The sequence below is a fragment of the Gossypium arboreum genome, chromosome 9 (assembly GCF_025698485.1).
Source record: "Gossypium arboreum isolate Shixiya-1 chromosome 9, ASM2569848v2, whole genome shotgun sequence".
Taxonomy (NCBI): domain Eukaryota; kingdom Viridiplantae; phylum Streptophyta; class Magnoliopsida; order Malvales; family Malvaceae; genus Gossypium; species Gossypium arboreum.
The window spans coordinates 80979006-80998776 of NC_069078.1; the positions used below are offsets into that span (position 1 = coordinate 80979006).

The window sequence follows — 19771 nt, forward strand, 5'->3', positions numbered from 1 at the left end:
GCTTTATTTCAAAAGAGGTCGAATTCTAGTTTATATAACCTTTGGGTTTGTTTTTTAGGATTGAACCTATGTACTCTTAATTCTTCAACTATTTTAGTTTATTTCTGTATTCAACTCTATTTTGTAAGAACTTTTTTAATTGACAAATACACCTACACAATTATTACAACTTTTTGAGCAAATTAGTATAAACTCAATAGTCAGTAAATAGTTTCATTAATTAGACTGAATATTTTAAACTAAAAAGGAGGAATAACAGTTCATTTTAATTTTTTTAAGCATAAAATGGATCCCTCCCCAAAATTTAAAGCGATTATATGTTTTGACATAAAAACTAATATATCCAGTATTTTACATTCAAACTACTTTTACAACAAAACTTTTTGAACCCAAATTAACCCAAACCCAAAATATATATATGAACTTAAAATAATCCGACTTTGATGATAATCAGATCTGAACCTTCTCAAAACCAACCGTTCATCACAACTAAAAGCAAAAGATTCAGATGCTTATAAATAGATTTGAATATATAATAGAAGCAGATGGAGGGGAGAGCCGAAGAATGATCCATGGCGCATGCATGCAATGCTCCGGGTAAAAGTAGGTCAAAATTTATTATGCAAGAAGGCATTTATTCACTTCTTGCCAACACTATTTGATAATGGCATACACTGTAGCAAATGTAACGGGAAACATTATTTTTGGTTATTATCTCTATGGGAAGTCTATAATTTGCTTCCTCGTGTCATAGGCTGTATTTGATTCATTTTTGGATACACCATGCCCTGAGTCTAAGAACTAAGACATTGCAGATGTTTCCATTTCAACAATCTCCACTGCGTACATGATTTAACCAGTGGCCTCAAACCATGTTAACTTCCTCTTCAGACTGTTGCTTGCTCCCTGCAATTTCTCAGTTCGTATGGCTCATGGTCCCTTTATGCAGGATGAAGGTAGAACGCAGGTTTGCCTACTGCAACAAATAAGAGCAATGGAGGATATAATCCAAATTATACAATTATATTTGAAAAAAGAAAAAGAAAATAACTACTCAAACAAGATGCAAAGGAATCAGATGGCTACCGTCTAAATATACTGGTAACATTCAAGAATGGATCCTTGTGCCGTATGTTCAACATTACTTGTCAACATCTGTAGGGATATCAGCCTTACCCAAGTAAACCAGCTGCATCTCCTCTCTCCAGATCTGCACAGAGCATAACATGTTGAATATGTTTAAATATTCACTAGCATCTGCATTCAAGTTATTTCAAGAGTCAGCTTAACAGATTACAGTTAGGCTCCTACCGTATCACGAAATTCCAGCCGGATATGAGGTACATTTGTCTTGTGTATATCATTCCCACCGGGCCCTCTCTTGTAGTAGTGCTTCCCAATCCAGTGGGACTGAAACAGACAAATTCATACTACTAAATTCAATTACAAGAAATCATTTCAAAGAAAGATCTACCGAAGTGGAAGGGAGTAGTAGACCTGGAACAATTCCCTAATCAAACCATTTACTAGTATCATGAAATACTTTTCAAGCAATTAGACTGGTGCCATTTGGAATAGACAACAGGCAATTCTTTATGTACAAGTCATTCCTAGTCTTATAAAAGGTTGCAGCAGTGTATCACTGCCTTCCTAATCATCACCAAGATTCTAAATAAGAAAGAATTTTACCTTCAAAGCATGAGAAAAACCTGACTGGTAGACTGAATTACGGGCAATCTCACATAGATCACATGAACTCAGCTTCCACACCTGCAAATCAATGGTTTTAATTTAATTGAACCATAAATAATAGTATATATTGTAGATTCTTGCTGAAAGAGAGATTACAGAAGCAGCTATGCTATACTCTTCCACCAAAGGTTCCTTTGTTAAGTGTATTTGAAGAGGATCATCCGTAGAAAGGGAAACATTCAGACCCCGCAAGAAGAACATTGGAAAAGGGTTCCGATGATAGTCCAAAAACAAGGAATTGTTGCTCAGAGGAGACATAGCCAAGCCAATCTGATAACCAATAGGCCATGACAACAGTTAGAAATGCTGTGCTTATTGATAACTAAAATTACTTTTCAACTTTCCATGTGCTCTTACCTGTGCCAAATAATAAAGATACTGTAGTACAGGGGATTTCCTCAAATTGATTCCATGTGCAATATTATGAGCAGTTAGAAATGTTGCCGCAAGATGGTCAATATCACCAGCCTGAAACACTAAAAATATGAGGGGCACACAAAAAATTGAAACATTCATGATAGGTTGCATATAACTTTCATAAGTACCTCCCCGGAATGTGGTCGGAATTTGATGGTTGACATGCCTTTGGACTCACGAAGCTGAATAAGTCATGCCACGAAGGTAAGTATTCGTATATTAAAAACATAGTGGTTGCATCTAGTACTGATTTACAGAAGAAAGCCAGTACTAAAAATAACTGGCGGAGGGGCCAATTTATGTAATGAAAGAAGCTTAGAAAGCCAATGCAAAGAAAATAAGTAACTGTTCTCAAAAGTTACATTTATTTAATTTGAGACTGTAATTTGAAACTATAAAGATGACAAAGGTATTCAAATCTAGTGGAGCTGAAACAATGTCGACTTATATAATGCATACCTTGTTTAAGGTGTAGAGGTTCGCATAGCAGTAATATGCATAGTAGGAGAATGCAGGGTTAAATACATTAGTCCATTCATCTGGTCTTGGCATGTGTTTTGTGGGGCGTCTTTCAGGTTTGCTTTCATCATCTACCAAATCCAACCCTACAACCTGAATTGCCAACAAGAAGCAGATGTCATGGCAAACACCACAAACTGAGTCACAACGTAACCCAAACAAAACCATGGCAATGCCCCCAAAAAAATCAAATAAAAGATATTAAACCTGTTTCAAGAAAACATGCAACTGAGGATGTGAATCAGGATCCACAGTAACCTCAAAAAGAGGAATAAAGATGTTGTCAAGAATGTTCTGAAATGATGTAACAATCCCCATCTCCTTGTATACATTGTAAAGTCGAGGGATCTGAAGCAAAAAGTAGTGAAAATGTCACATAATCAAGGATTAAGAACTATTGCCCAGCCAACAGCACAATTTTGTTATATGGAGCCTGTGTCACATTCTACTTATATGGAGCCTGTGTCACATTCTACTAAGGTTCTAATCCACATATACGGACCAATAACAGACCTATATATAAAGGTTCACAGGATATATCACAAAAAGCCAGTCATTATGTATTGAGATATAAAAGAGTATAAGCACCTGAATTAACCAAACAACATTCTCACTGTACAATTCGTTGTTAACGATCCAACTAGCCAGTTGATCCCACTCACTTTGCTTCCTGCCATATATAGATATTCTGTATTCAGCCATCTGCAACAAAAAACCGAACATCAAAACAACGAAAATCCAGAGAACATGTATTTGCGGAATCATGTGAGAGGAGAACCATGTAGCATATTATCAAAAAAAATATATTAGCATCCATACTTCAGTTCATTGAATACATATAGTTACTCAAAGAATGAAGTACAACATACTAAGCAAATTTATAGGACAGTTTTCCTTATAATAGTCCTACTAAACTAAAGTGCTCTGAAGGGATGCTATCCCCAAGCCTAAAATGCCAAATCAGAATTTATCTCAGGGAGAAAATGTATTTGCGAACTACAATTAGGATGTACCTGGTATTTGCTTGCGGCAAGATCAGAAAAGACCTGCTTTGTCAGCTCCCCAAGGAATCGACCTGCAAAGTTACAAAACCTGACTGTGACTTCACAATGAAAATCACCACAAAGAAAACATTCCTTCATGGCAATAAACCAATCAAAAATACAGACATGGAATCATTTTAGCAAAGAACCACAGCAGCACCTTATAATGTATAATAATACAGACATGAAGAAGAGACACTGATGATTCATTGAAATAAAAGTTGGAAGGACTTATTCAGCACCATATCTGAACCTCAGTACTTGCTAGAAGCAAACAATTTCACAGAGAATTCCGCATAGCACTCCAATGTCCTAAAAATCAAGGAAATAAAAAGGATATACCTTGGATAAGATTATCCTGCTTGAGGAAAATTTCCCTGAGCCTACTTTGACCACAAGGATTATACTTAAGGTTAAATTTATCAAAACGATGGAAGGTACTTTTGTCTGCATGAACATCAAGAAGGTCCACATTTAAATCATACCTGCTCAAACAAAAGCAAAAAATAAGTTACATTTAGTTGCATAATCTCTCCCTCCCCTTTTGAGAAAAAAAAAAAGGAAAAAGAAAGTCCTTACCCAGTTAAATCCAGGCTCTCAAAAACTTCTGTCAGGGTTAGGTACGTCCCATCTCGAAATATTACAACCTAAACAAAGAAAGAAAAAAGTAAACCCAATTTTCAGCCAAAAATGCTTCTTCACATGCACGCTTTCAAACACCTCTTCCACAAAGCAATGAGACTATCCCGACATCACTTGTGTAGTTATAGTTGGTTGACCAAACAAATTAGCTTTTAGGCAATTTCCATATTAGAGAGAATAAAAAAGAGTTGCAATTTGCAAGAAGACTGACACAATACACACAAACGCATTTACATAGCACCTAAGGACCGAGGATATTAGTAATTTTAAGGACCTTTTGTAAAAGCACACCAGAGAAAATTAACAAAAATGAAAGTTACCTCATCTGGTTCCTTCCTCAACTTGGACTTTATAAACCTCAAAAGGTGTTTCTGGTTCATGCACGCTGAGTGATGAACGTGAGTATCAACTTTCCTCACATTATAGAAGTCCCTATGTGGTGCACTTTTCTGAGCTAGAAATTCTCTATCCGAATTAAGCATCAAGTGAAGATTGAATTTCTGAAAGAAATCAAAATGAAAAAGAATTTTAATGATCAAAATAGAAAATTACAAAATTAGGGTGCACTTCATAAACAGGGAGAAGCATTTACTTGTTCTAGAAGATTTAGCCGATGATGACATAAAGTTCTGATATTGCCTGCTGCTATAACTCGAAGTACGTGATGCAAGTCGGTGAAAAAGGTTGTAGCATCGGCTACAGGAAAGAGCTCTTCTTTTGCTGAAATAAGACAGATGAAAATTGCTTAAGCAAGAGAGTAGTTCAGATCACAAGTAGGAAAGTTAATATCAGGTATGACAATACTTACAATCTTTATTTGCATAAACATGTATTACTCCATCTTGCATCTCAAAATAATGCTGCAAAAAAGGGTATACATCTTTACAATCTAAAGAAGAATTGAAGTCAAATGCAAGTAACTTGTGGCACAGAATTTGGGATTGCGAGTATAAGCTTACATCAGATTTTCCCTCAGGAGCATAAAAAAAGGGTGCTGGATTAGGTTTTGGTGTGCTTGGGTCTGATATAACTTCTTTCTCCCAAGGAGCAACTGCCTCCTTGAATACATATCTTTTCCGCATTTCTAGGCATTCTTGCAGAACTACATAGACATCAACTTCATCCGGTGATGGTACCTCTGGTATCAAGTAGAAGATGAAAATTTTATTTAAAAATATTAAGGAAATTGTGCTTAGTGCTTGCAGAATCTAATATCAGAACCTTAAGCTTAAAAATAGGACCTTGTAAACTTTTTCTAACAAGGGAATACACCCATTTGCCGTCTTAGACTGCTGTCAAGCACACTTAAAAAACCCTTTTAGTAGCTTATATTTTATAAAAGAAAGATAAGCATATTTTAATAAGTAGCACAGGAATGGATTTTAGGTATATTTTGAATGTTAGAATTTTTCATTAAATAAACTGCTAAATGTATAACAAGGTGAAAATTTTGAATGCACGCACAATTTAAAGCTTTAAGACACAGGATATGGTGAAAGTGGTGTATGAAGCGATAATAAAAATTATGATGCAGACCTATTACATACAAACCTAATGTAGCATACATTAGAGAGTCAATACCAGTAGGGGAAATATTAAGTCGTGCAAAGGTCTCGTGCTCTGGCTCTTTCCTTAGGATATCAGCTGCAATAGGATCAGGTGGAACACCATGGAGGTCACCTGATACACTATGAGATCGAATCATGCTTGAAGCAGCTATCTGAATTGCCTCCCCATTAGCATTAATGTGGTCCGGCAAATTTGGGCCCTACACAAGAGAAATTTCTATTACTCAAAAGATTGATCAAGTTTCCAACAACCTGTAAATGTATAGCAGAAGCAAGCGCAGAAAGAAAAGGGGAAAAAAGATTACTCACAGCATTTCCATTAGTATGAAGATATGTAAGGTCAATCTTAGAACTGTCAGTCATATTATCTTCATCCTCTGATCCTTCCATGCTCTCAAATGCACTTGCACTACCAACCGGGGACTTGGGAGATGTAGGTCGCATAACACTTCCAGATTTCTTAGTTGGTGTTGCATGGCCACCAGACTTCCCTGAAGCCAAAACAATTACAGCATCTAATCAGAAAAGACAATGACACAGGGTAATACAAAAAAGAAAGATTAAAAAGAACAAGACAGATCAATTTCTTTCCAAGCCCTAAAATTGCATCTTTCTCGCGAGTGGAAGTTGGGTGAAAGTCTGAAAGACACGCAGCCAACAATCTCAAATGCACAAAAAAAAACCTTCGGTTGTTTTTATTTTATAATCTACAAGAGATAATGGTCTTCAATTATCTTGATTACAGTGTTTGTCAGGCTCCGGCTTCAGAGATTTTCCGAGTAAGAATCTCTAGAGAGCAAGGCTGATGTTCCACGGAAGTACTTCCGTACAAAAGGTACTCTTTAATTGTTGCCTCGAAGTTTCAAGTTATCGTCTTTTCCCTTCGTTTTGTGCTGTAACTTAATTTCCCCTTTTTCTTTCACTCACGCTTACAAAATCAGCAATTTGTTTTTCCAATTAATCAGATAATAAGTTCCGTCTCTTTTCATAAAATAAGAATAACAGAGAAAAATGCAAGGAAAACAAGTTTCCAAAGCGTTAATTCTGTAATGTGAAATTTTTTATTAAACAAAGTAATAAGCTATTTACTTTATACATATTATTATTCAATAACTCATCAAATCTCTGGATTTCAAATCCCATGTTTACCTTCCGGCAGCATATGGAGCCTCGGCAACCCAGGGGGAATCCCGTCAACATGGATAGTCCCGTTACGTTTCTCTTCTCCATCAATCCCGCCGTACATCATCGAAACATCCGGCAAAGACGAGGAGCTACGGCGGTAATATCCGCTGCCCTTCCGGCGAGAGTGGTGGGCGCGCCTTTTCTTGGAGGGCAGCGGCGACTCTCCCTCCGAGATATCCTCCCTCTCCACCGTTTTGGCGAACTCCAGCAACTGATTTAGGGTTTTCCTGTGCATATAATACGCCGACACGGCCACCAGCGAAGCTCCAACCAGAGCCGCCATCGCAAGATGGACAGTGTACGTGTCCATTTAGAACTCTCTATAAAACTCCTTTTTTTTTTGTTCCAAACTTTCCAAATCCACAGCCAAAAGAAAAAAAAAGATAGAAAGCAAGAAGGAAAAATGAAAGGGAAAAAAAAAACCAAAAAGCCCTAGTGAAACTCTCAACACACTTGGGCGAATGAGGAGAACAGAGAGAGAAGCTCTGTTTTATGGGAGACAATACACGATAGGCTTAATCCACTATTTATAGGGCAAAAATAGAAATTTAAAAAGAAACAGAAGAGCACCAACCTAATAGGCCAATAAGGACAGATTCGCGCTCTCTTCTTTTCTCCCTCTTTTCTGACCTAAACTTATTGTATTGCTAAGTAATTTTTAATTTTAAAGTATGATTATTGTCAATCTAATGCGAAAGCAACTTTAATTTAATTTAATAAGCAAGTTTAACGTTTTTAAGTTGAATTAGTGTCGTAATTAGCATGCATTGATTTCCTAGTTAAAATGCATTGGTTAATAGAGCTTTAAAAAATAAGTATGTGTAAAAGAAACATTGTTCTTATGTTGTATAGAATCTCCACTGCTTCACTGTGGATCGCTATCGTTAATATTAAATGAAGTGCAGTTATCATTCTATTGCATGCAAATTTAATTGCTTTGTAGGAATTAGGATTGAAAGAAAATTAGAGAAATTTAAGAGGGAGGAAGTAAAAAGTGTTGTGCAACAATATTATGTTGGCTGTTAATAACGAGTAACATTATATAAAATAACAACTGTATTCATCGTCCCAAATGTAACTTGAGTTTGAGTTGCGCTAATAACATTTGTTATTCAGGCGTTGCTTTGTTATTGTAATTAATATCAACAAATAATTTTAACAATAATATTTGATGGCATCATCAATAATTTAATTTTAACAATTATTGATAAAGATTCGACATGATTAAACAATTCAATAATATAAATAGTACAAAATGTGAAATTTAATTCAATAATATAAATAGTAGATATAAATTCAAAAAAATTAGAGTTTAATAGTAAATAAAATTTTTAAAAAGTTTAATATTTAGTTTATTCAAATTATTTGAATTATTAATTGAATTCGAAAATTCAATTCAATTGATTCAAAATTTAAATTTTTATTTTATTTTTTAAAGTTAAATCGAATTTTACCCACCGTAGATATTATCCCAACTTCAACATCAAACTTTGGCTTGGCCTTCTCCCATGTTGTTTTTAGGTTTCTATAAGTTTTGTCAACACAACTAATTTCAAAATTTCAAAGCTTCACCACCATTCGTTGTTATTTTTTCAGTTTCTTTAAGATTTCTTAACACATTTTATCCCAATTTTTCATTGCCTAATAACTCTAATATATTAAAGTTATTTTTCTTTTATTTTAGTAAAATTTAGGATTTTAGTTTATTTTGTAGGTTAGGTTTTGGTAGATTTTATGATCTTTTTATATTTAATTTATTTTCTAAGTTAATTATATAGTATTAGTATTAGTATTAATTCGAACTCATTTTGAGTACTTTTTTGTCAATTGTAAACTTAATGAAGCATGAAGAAAAAAGATAGTTTAATTTATGTAAAGAAGGTAGTTTTCCACTCCAACGAACACATATTGTAAATAGTGACAGATAGGGTTCTACTCCAACGAAAACATCGTTGCCTAGAACAATGGAATTACTTTTTCAACTTCTTAAGCTCCAATTTTCTCATATGTTGTTTTTGTATTTTACTCTAACCTTCTTCCATGTTGTTTGTGGCTTTCGATGTTATGGAGCTCCAATTATGTTCGTTTTTTGTTGTTTTTGTGTGCAACTCCCAATTTTGTAATGGGTTTCATTTCCATGGACTTTTGATTCTCCCTCGTGTTGACTTTTGGTTTCATTTTCATGCAACACTGTATAATGCAAAATTTTATAAATATACAATAATTAAATTGGTTCTAAATCATAATAATACAAATTGAAAATTCGTATCACTTAGTATTGGTTTTTACTTTTCTTTTCCCTCTCAATGGCTAAACTTTGTCTTTAGCTATGAATAATAATTCAATAATAATGCAGTATCAATTCCATCCTTAAATTCGGGAGAATCATAACTTTCAATCTAGAGTTTCGAATTAAAGTCTAATTTCACATATACTCATTAGGGACCTCCTACTCTCTATTTCTACTGAAATTTTATATTGTATTCAATTTGATCTTTATTGTGTGAAATCAACAATTAAGCTTTAAAATTTAGTCACTTCACAAATTAAGCTTAATTTCTATCAATTTCATACCTAATTCTTCAAGAAATCAACAAGGGTAACTTTCTAAAACATTAGTAGTTTCTCAAATTGGTACATGAGCTAGCTTGCTAAATCAAACTCACATGACCTAAAATTTATAAAAAATTACAAGAAAAAATCTTAAATTTATTACCTAATTGTATAGCCGAATAACCAAGAGTACGTTGAAAGTTTTCTTCAAGCTATTTCTATGGTGACGGTAGTAAATGGGAAGAAGATGGTAGATTTCCACTAACTTTCCTATTTATACTTTAATTAAATGTTAATTAACCTTGTTTAACTAATTTAATTATGATTTACTTAATATAATTAACATTTTAATCAATACAGTGGAGTTTCCATCATCATCCACGATCACATAATTAAAAATGGTTTATTTACTATTTTAACCTTTAGCTAATTGTAATTTAAGTCCCCAAGCTTTTAGTCAATTAATAATCTATAATAGTTGAACTTTATAATTTAGTTTTTAGGCCTTAATTAATCATAATTTCAGCTAAATTGTCTAATCAAATTTCAATTCATCAACATATTAACTCCTTAAGTATTCTTATTTAATATTTACTGATTCAGTTTACAAAACTAAGATCTCGAAATCATAATTTTTGATACTACTAAAAACCAAATCATTACAGCATGGACATCCTAATCGGCTAGACAATGTGTATATATATAAATAAGAAAGAGAGAGGATTAGGATGCTATATGGGATAATTAACAAAAGAAATCGACTTACTAATTACATTTCTCTTAGCTCCAAGTGGTTAGCAAAATGGTGAACTATATTTACACTAAGTTTCATATTAATAGTTTTATGGAATTATTAAATTTTTAAAAAGCCAATATTTTTTAAATAAAGGTTGTTAAAAAATTTTAAATTGAAGTAGCATTCTTTTTTTTTTTTTTTGAAGAATCTAGAAATGCAAAATTTCAGGCTTAAATTTAATTAATTGTTATGAAAGATTAAAATAGACATTATATATCCTTTTACATTAAGATTAACTTAGCAAGAGGTATTTTTGTTGGATATACGGAATGTGCATAGCAAGTAAGAATATATGTTTGGACAAACTTAGAACTTTTACGCATCTCACGCTTCTATCTAATCTTCTCTGAAGTCATATCAAAATTGATGAATCGTGGAAACAAAATTCCTACATTTTCTAGGGTTTGTGTCAAGTTGAGAAAGGCACGTGAGTAGATGCAAAAGCCATGAGTTGGTGTTTGGTGGATTAAGGAATTACATTCTATTTTAGTACAACAACATATTTTCATCAGCTTGAATTTTGGTGATTGAAATAAAGAAGAAAAAAGAAGAAGAATAAGAATGTGCCATAGAACAATACCCAGAATCTGAGCAACAATAGGTTCAAGTGGTTTAAACTATACAAAGGAAATGTAAGGTGTCAATCGCATCCAATACTTTTAAGAATGTATATATATATACTTCTAAAAACTTAGCAATAAATCTAACGGTTTACCCAAATTTCCAAAATTTATCAAAATATCTAACGATTTACTAATATAACTAAAGATTTACCAATATACCTAGCAATTTACAAATATTTCTAATGATTGCTTTTTATCAAAATTTCAAAAGATTTATCTACATTTATGAGAATTTACCAATGTCTTCAAATTTTCTAACATCATACCAAGTCTTAACAATTACCAAAATTTTGAAAGATTTTACCAATATTTATAAGGGTTTACCAATGAATCTAAAGATTTACTAAAATATCTAATGATTTACCTAAAGATTGACCAAATTATCAAATGATTAACCATAATTTCTAATAATTTACCAAAATATTTAACCATTTACCAATATTATTAAGGATTTATCAATATATCTAACATTTTACTAATATTTTTAAGGATTTACTAATATATCTAACATTTTATCAAGATTTCAAAAGATTTATAAAAAATATCTAACGATTTATCAAAATTTCTATTGTTTTGCCAATATTTATGAGAATTTACCAAAATTTCTAAGATTTTACTAACATTTTCAAAAATTCTAACATTATACCAAGTGTTAACAATTACAAAAAATTTTAAAGATTTATTAAAACATCTAACGATTTACCAATATTTCTAAGGGTTCATAAATAGTACTAACGATTTACCAATATTTCTAGTTTCACAAATAAATCTAACAATTTACTAAAATTTCTAAAATTTTACCAATACTTATAAGGGTTTACCAATATATTCAAAGATTTACCAATAAATCTAACGATTTATCAAAATTTTTACTGTTTTACCAATACTTATTAGACCTTACCAAAATTTCTTAGATTTTACCATTATTTTCAATTTTTAAGCCTTACACCAAGTCTTAATAATTACTAATTTTTTGTGATTTTACAAAATATATAAAATTAACTAATATTTCTAAGGATTTACAAAAAATTTAACAACTTACCAATATATGTAACGATTTACTAAAAGATATAAAATTTATCAAAATATTTAACAGTTTACAAATATTTCTAAGGATTTACTAAAATATCTAAATTTCTATCATTTTATTATATTTATGAGACTTTATCAAAATTTCTAAGATTGATTTTCTAAGTTTTCTAAACCCTATATTAAGTTAACAATTATCAAAAATTTATGACTTTATTAAAATATTACCAAAATTTCTAAGGATTTTTAATATGTTTAACAATCTACTAAATCTTGTAAGAATTTATCAAAATATCTAATGATCGATCAATATTTATCAAAATATCTAAATCATTTTGCTAAAATGACTAACACTTTGGATTTATTAAATATCTAAAACTTTACCGATATATCTATCAATTTACCCATATTTATTTAAGAGTTAACTAATTTGTGCATTGATTTACCAGAATATACAATATTTTATTAAAATTCCTAACGAATCGAATACCAAATTTCTTAAACTAAACTTCCTTTTTACCGGGCAACCTACAAGCTTAGAAAAGCTATTTCTAGACTTTTTATGCAGAAGGCGATAGAAGAACTGTTGGACTCTTTGCGTGCCTCTTATTTTGCAACACGTGTATTAATAAAAATTCAGTAAATCAATTTTCTTTGAAAATTAGAATTCCTTATAATCTTCTCTCATCTCACCTATGTTCTGTTGTTAACTATATCTGCTTAATTTTTAAAGCTTTGAATCCTTCTGCTAATAACAACAGTATGCCAAGAAATTACATCTATCGACGAAACAAGGTTGAGGGAAGGCTAGAGAAAATTGCCCCTTTTTCTTTTCAGAACAAAATTTGGTAAAGGTGGGGCTAATCTAAGAAAGTTAGGCTTTAAAATTTCTCAAAAATGAGTTTGCAAGCTGAAAGTAAGATATTAGCACTTAACCCTAAAATAGATTTCATTGTCATTAATTTCGGCCATCTTTTACCGAACAAAACTAACCCCTTTTTTATACGGTTGGCTGATTCCCTAAAGCTTTTGTTATTTCTGGATCTTAGTTAGTATATAGATGAGATTTCAATTGCAACATAATAATATAGTGGGAAAATGCTCCTCCTTGAAGAGAGTGAATTGCAGGAATAAAAATAGATCAAAATCACCAACAATTTGTCCAAGGAATTGAAGTGAAAAATAGAAAATGTTTCTCTATTGGAAACTTCCACCTCCCAAATAAAACCATTAGCGCCGACAGCTAGATTTCATAACACAAAAGCATTGGAGTGTCTAGAAGAAGGTTCTAGAGGGGTTTCCAGAGAAAGGCCACAGCTCTAATCACTGGTGATGGAGAAGTAAACGGCAAAATCTCAGTTGAACGCACACAAAGAGGTACACGATGGGGGCAGACGAATTTTGTTCTTATTTACTTTTCAACAAGGTTATTAATCATAGAAATCACAAGTATGTTTTTCCTATTGAAATACTAGCTTGGACGCAAACAACTCCCAGAGTCATCCTTCTTGAAAATCCTGCAAATAAACTGCTATTATAACCATGAAAACCCCACGAGGTTGAAAAAGAACAGTGACAGGCCAGCTTTAGTTGTATGTTGTTATTAATATGTTCCAAAAGGGTTGCTCATGTAACACTATTAAGTCGAATATCGACCCTATATGTCCCACCTCATTGAGGATGCATTTTAGAATCTTGCCTCACATTCAGGATTAGTTTATGCTCCGCGCATTCCAATAACATATCAACCAAAAACACATTTCATTCCATAGTCAAAAAGCATACAGAAAGAAGAGAGGCACCTTGCAAACTGAAAACCTCTCATATGCCATGCCACTCCATTAGTAACTACCTAAACATGCAGGGGGGTTACAGAAAAAGATACGATCTTAACACTTGGTCAACCTAGAGTTACACAAAACTACCAAGACTCTCGACTTACGCAAAACACAGTGCCAGCAGGCACTTAAGGGGCTATTGCATCAAGTTCTGTATTTGGACTCGTCAATGTCGATTCCTTCCTCAGCTGCACGCTCTACTCCCGACTTGTCCATCGTACTCAGTCCACCTTTTCGCCCCATTTCCTGGTACCCTTCAGTCCCTATCTGCTCCTTTCTTGTCTGACCTCCTTTGCTTCCCAGCTCCTGGTACCCTTCTCTCCCCAGTTGCTCCTTCCTTGTCTGACCTCCACGGCTCCTCCCTAAAACACCATTCGATCAAAGCGCCAAACTAATAGGTCAGTATCATATAAATGCAGGCATTGAATAACGAATACAAAACAACAAATTAGACATCAGGGGGTGCGGGTCACCTTCTGCAAGGTGCTCTTGAGCTTCGAGACTCTTGCCACCAGTTCCACCGGGAATAACCGTCTCTCCCTGCCTTGCCCTGGCGTCAAGTTCCTGTCTTTCCTGTTGCGATGCCATGGCCACTTTCACTCTTCTCGGGGTTACTTTTGCTTCTTTCGTAAAAACAACTTGGAAACTACTGAGACAAGCTTACACCAGGTGAATTCACGTAATTGTGCATACAAAACGTTGAGTTGGTGCTTTATATAAAGGCAAGGTATGAAGGATGAGCAAGGGTGCCGATCAAGGAAGGCAGGACAAGTAATCGAATAAACGCGGCGAAGGAGGAGCAATGAAGCCATATGGCAATGACACGCAGGTGCTTAGTCCTTCAAAAATGTATTTTGGATTCAAAGTCGTTTGACACGAGTCCAATGCTCGCAGATTTAAGCACCTAGTACTATTAGTTACTAGTAAATAATTTATTTGGTTTCTCAGATCTTTCGGGAACGAAAACATGTTAAGTGTTTGAGGAAAGCCTTCTTCACACCATTTGAAGGTTACGGACCTTATGGCTAAAAGCCCGCCGAAGAATAGCTAGATCGGACAGCATTGAATACAGATCTGTAGGCCGGAAAATGGGCCCGTTATATGAGCCTCTTTGGTCTTTGTACACATTGTCAACCCTCCTTCACCGATTTTTGTTTTTGGTATCAAAAATATGTTTGGAGTAACAAATAATACTAAACAGAGAACTTTTAGAATTAGAGGTGCTTTTAATACAAAAGTAAAAATATTTTTCCTAAAGCAAAAGCTCTTTTAAAAATAAGAGATGATTTTAACCATTATAAAGTATTTTATATATTATTTTCTATTGAAATTTATTTTAAATATATACTATTAAATATTTAATTTTTGTTGATTGTATTTTAATATTTAAAACATAATTTATAAATTTGAATTAAATTTTATAAATAATTAACATTTATTGCTTAAAAATATTTAAAATTTATATTTTATATATTTAAAATGAACAAAAAAATATAAGCTAAATTAGCCATATATACTAGGTTTTTTTTTTTAAAAAAATTAGCCTTATAAGCCTTTTTTCTTTAATTTAGGGAAATATGTCATTTTTTGAGAGAGATTGGACGGACTTTTTGTTTCTCTCTCTTAGGGTTAGGGTTTTTAATATTTTTAGGTTTAGGGTTTTGGGTTTTTTTAATAGAGTTTAGGGTTTTCGATTGAAACTGAAGAATTTCAAAGGTAGTTTTGAGGATTCAGGATGTAATAACGCACATCACAACACATACATTCCCTATGTCATGGTGGGATAGAACTATAACTTCAGAAACCCATTTTGGGGAAATCTAGTTTCGAGGTGATTGTGCTTGACAAGATCAGGAGTCGAAGTCTAAGTGGAGGTCCCAGTCGGCGGCCGTGATATGGTCACATGTTCTAATATAACCGGAGGCCAGTTAATGGTCGTTACGCAGTCAGGAGTTCAAGCTTTTTTAATATCCTGCAAATGATGCCTTATATATACTATACATAAGATTGAGGTCATAATTATAAGGAAAAACAAAGGGATTTCTGATGTAATCAACGTATTTTTTTTTTCTATTTCCACGCACCCGATATCTTTAACCTTTCATTCTTATATGAATGTTGACATCGAGGTGGACACAAGAGGACTCTCAAGGGGAGAGTAGATGTTTCGGAAGAAGTAAAGGTCAAACTTGGGTCAACGGTAGCAGTTGTAGTTATTAGTGTGTTGTTTAATAACAACAACCACTATCAGTCCGAAAGGAGCATCATCTTTACCCCACCGAAATAGTTGCTCGGGCCTGAGAGTTTTCCTACGTCTACGACGATGTCGACCTTCGAATAAAAAGAAAGGTTAAAGGTATCGACTGCCTAGAAATTGAGAAAAAAATTACGCCGACTATAGCGAAAAGACCCGTTGTTTTTCCCTATGATTATTCCCTCAAACTTTTATATCTTATTTATAAGGCAACATTTTCGGGTATCCGAAAAGTTTGAGCTTGTGGTTGCGTAACAATTGTTAACTAGCTCCCCCGTTATACTTCGATCCATAATCACATAATGGTTATTGATTGAGATCTTCACGTATACTACCACATGTGACCGTACAAAGTAAAATCACCTCGAAACTTGACTTCTCCAGGATAGGCTTCGGAGGTAATGGTCCCATCTCGGCATAATATATGAAATGTGTGCAACTCAGAGCAATATCGCATCACCAATGATTCAATAATACATTGAACATCAAAAAAAAAATTATCGACAACAATTTTTAACACCAGAAGTGTTTTATAGAAGAGGGATGGAGAGGCTGTGGGAGAATATGTTTGAGGGACGATGAAACAATGACTGGAATACCCCTTTTATAGGCGTGGAGGAAGGGCTGAATTGTAAAGTAGAAATTTTTGCTGTCAAAAAAGGGCTGCAAGACTAGCGTCTTCAAAAAATATATTGAAAACGTGCTTAAAAACGACTAAAAAATTGGACCAATTGGGCGTGTTTTCTCTAACCTTTTTTCTTCAAAAGTACGTTAAAAGAAGTTGCCTTAAAAAATAATTTTGAATAATTGATGCATCTTTTAAGGCGCCGAATATTATTGGGAAGATTGTTTTGATGAAATTATATAACTTCAGAAATGCGTTTTCAAATAATACTTCGCATTTCATCATCATTGTTCAAAAAATGCGTGCATTCATAAACGGATTTCAAAGCACGTATTTCCTCTCTTGCTGGCTTATTTTCCTATTAAAGGGACGTAATTTTCATAACTTAGACACGCAACAAATTAATACAAAAAAAATTAAAATTTTAAGTTGTGGGAGACGTGTGTACTTTTCTCAACAACCCTCTAATTTTTTTGGTATTATTAATCCAATTCGTGATTGATATTGAAATGAATCGACAAGTGAAATATGTTATTTATTCGATGGTCAAAGTTGTAATATAGTGGTCGGGGTGGTATTTGTAAGAGCATAGTCCGTGGAATTTGTGTTCAATCGTACCATTCAATTGTGTGAGTTACAGACTAGAATCAGGAGGAAAGTTGGAGGATTATGTAACACCCTATACCCGTATTCGTTGCCGAAATAGGGTACGAGGCATTACCGGAGTTTATGAATTAATTTTTTTTAACTCAATAAACCCCTTTATAAATATCTAACCTTCCCTGGAATTTTAAACCGAGACCAATCCACATCAACCAATCCAATTCAACATATTTTCAAGATAGATTCATGCATATTTATAGGATAACCTCATCACATACCAAAACCAAGATTTGTTAGTCATACCAATGGCTGACTTTACAATCATTTCACATTAACATTTACTTTATTGGCTTATACATGCCATTGATTTCCAAAATAAAGTTTCTTTATATACCGAAATCTTGAGGTTGATAGTGTGATGTGTCTCCGACTGAATCCGACCTTCGAGCTCTTAACACTATAAAATAGGGGAAAAGGAAACAGGGTAAGCACTTTGTGCTTAGTAAGCTCATGTAACAAGAATTATACTTACCTAATATTTTCAATTCAATACAATAAATATTCGTACATCCATTCAATTTACCATTTACCTATCATACACAAACTCAACCAAAACATTAATCAAATAGCATCATATAAGTTCAATACAAAGATTAATAATTGATGAGCTCATCAATTCCATGTTTTCTATTACCCTTATTATTTCCCATATTAATCCCGTTGAATTTCTCGAAATTTCGATGGATTTTCAGAGGTACACTTTTAGGGATACAATTCTGGGTCCGTCAATTCATATACATGTGCGCACATGTAACACCTCTAACTCCAAGCCGTCACTGGAATAGGGCTACGAAACATTACCGGACTTATACACTAACATTTATACAAAACCGAGTCATAAACTTTACATTTTAGATCGATTCTTATCAAATTTCATCTTAAAGTCCTTAATATGGGCCTACGGGACCCTATATATATTTTAGAAGTGATTTGAATCGGGAACTTTGGAAAATTTTCCTTGAAGATAGGGGCACACGCCCGTGTGGCTTGGGACACGCCTGTGTGGCCTGGAACATGCCTGTGTGCTGCAGCCGTGTGATACATAGCTAGCTACTAACTTAAGCCCACAGCCAAATGACACGCCCGTGTAATATTTAGGAGGTTACTAAGTTTCTTACACGGCCATAAGGCACGCTCATGTCCCTTGACCGTGTGGCACCATGTAGGCTTGATTTAAGCCAATTTGCCACCCCTTTTAGAGGTAATTTTCACACGCCATATTATATAACATTTATACCTAAAAATTTTATACCAAACAATTATTTCAAGCCAAAACATGTATATTTCATTTTCCAATCACAAAACATCATATTCAACATAGTTTGCATACTTAATTATTCATATAATTACATTACTAAATCAAATCCTATACATGCCATATAAACCAAAAAGTTATTTAACAAAATCAACCGGAGTAAATTTGGATAGTGTGACCCTTGGTGTAGATCCAATCCTCCGTATGCATGTAAATCAATCTACAAAACAAATCACATACACAAGTAAGCTTATAGAAGCTTAGTAAGCTCATAAGCATAAATTCACAAATCTTACCAAATAATGTACATAATCATATATTTATTAGTTTATCTAATTCATCCTGCAAATCACAACTTCATTAATAATCTCGTTTGAATAATTTTCTTGATGCAATTCACGAACTTAATTCCTTTGGGCCCATTTCTTATTTATTTCCATTGTCAAATTAGGGAACAATAATGGAATTGAGTGCTTCATTATCACATTACCATAGTAAAATATGGACTTTCACATTGTCACACATCACACACCGAAGCCATAGCCCTGCCATGGTCTTACACAGATCACATATCATACTGATGCCATATTCCAGATATGGTCTTATACGAAATCACATTATCACATCACACCGATGCCATAGCCCAGCTATGGTCTTATACGGGAACGCAAATCACATTGTACCGATGCCATAGCCCAGCTATGGTCTTATACGGAAGTATATATCACATATTTCCTGTCAATTCATTAAGGTCATAAAATGAAAGCACTCAAACCATTGTTCCAACTAATTTGTTCTTTTAGTTACACATTATTCATTAGTTAATACAATTTGATAATATTCATCTACAATAAAATGCTTTAACAATCATAAGATTTTCATATCAAACATTGAACTTTGCCATATGAACTTACCTGGGCTAATTTGCAAAAGTCGTAGAAATTTAGGGACTATTCTTAAATTTTCTCCTTTCCTCGATTCACTTGGTTTTCTTGATCTATAATTATAA

General features: G+C 33.5%; 2 protein-coding genes across 3 annotated transcripts; both read right to left on the minus strand.

The window, feature by feature from the left end:
* Positions 1-598: 598 nt before the first annotated feature.
* On the minus strand, positions 599-7782 carry LOC108453775 (AMP deaminase). Of its 2 annotated transcripts, none has more exons than XM_053019505.1 (20): positions 7091-7782; positions 6251-6432; positions 5955-6141; positions 5333-5511; positions 5182-5233; positions 4966-5093; positions 4694-4873; positions 4311-4378; positions 4074-4216; positions 3702-3763; positions 3277-3390; positions 2896-3036; positions 2629-2781; positions 2298-2351; positions 2110-2220; positions 1849-2022; positions 1690-1770; positions 1312-1410; positions 1087-1210; positions 599-973 (listed from the first exon to the last, which is right to left on the minus strand). In XM_053019505.1, exons 1-19 carry the CDS (start codon positions 7434-7436, stop codon positions 1142-1144), a joined length of 2523 nt encoding a protein of 840 aa, XP_052875465.1. In that variant the 5' UTR covers positions 7437-7782; the 3' UTR covers positions 599-973; positions 1087-1141. The 2 variants fall into 2 exon arrangements, with proteins under 2 accessions (XP_052875465.1, XP_017607554.1); XM_017752065.2 differs by having other exon boundaries at positions 599-976.
* Positions 7783-13871: 6089 nt separating this feature from the next.
* LOC108451869 (protein SLE1) lies at positions 13872-16289 on the minus strand. Its single transcript, XM_017749562.2, has 2 exons — positions 14439-16289; positions 13872-14327 (listed from the first exon to the last, which is right to left on the minus strand). Exons 1-2 carry the CDS (start codon positions 14551-14553, stop codon positions 14110-14112), a joined length of 333 nt encoding a protein of 110 aa, XP_017605051.1. The 5' UTR covers positions 14554-16289; the 3' UTR covers positions 13872-14109.
* Between the last annotated feature and the right edge of the window lie 3482 nt (positions 16290-19771).

Bases quoted from the DNA above. Each gene is read 5' to 3' on its own strand.
- LOC108453775 (XM_053019505.1), bottom strand. From the start codon at position 7,436: ATGGACACGTACACTGTCCATCTTGCGATGGCGGCTCTGGTTGGAGCT. The intron at 5,512-5,954 runs GTATTGACTCTC...ACTTGATACCAG, and splicing joins ACTTAATATTTCCCCTACTG to AGGTACCATCACCGGATGAA. The intron at 4,874-4,965 runs GTAAATGCTTCT...GATTTCTTTCAG, and splicing joins GGCTAAATCTTCTAGAACAA to AAATTCAATCTTCACTTGAT.
- LOC108451869 (XM_017749562.2), bottom strand. From the start codon at position 14,553: ATGGCATCGCAACAGGAAAGACAGGAACTTGACGCCAGGGCAAGGCAG. The intron at 14,328-14,438 runs GTGACCCGCACC...ATGGTGTTTTAG, and splicing joins TCAAGAGCACCTTGCAGAAG to GGAGGAGCCGTGGAGGTCAG.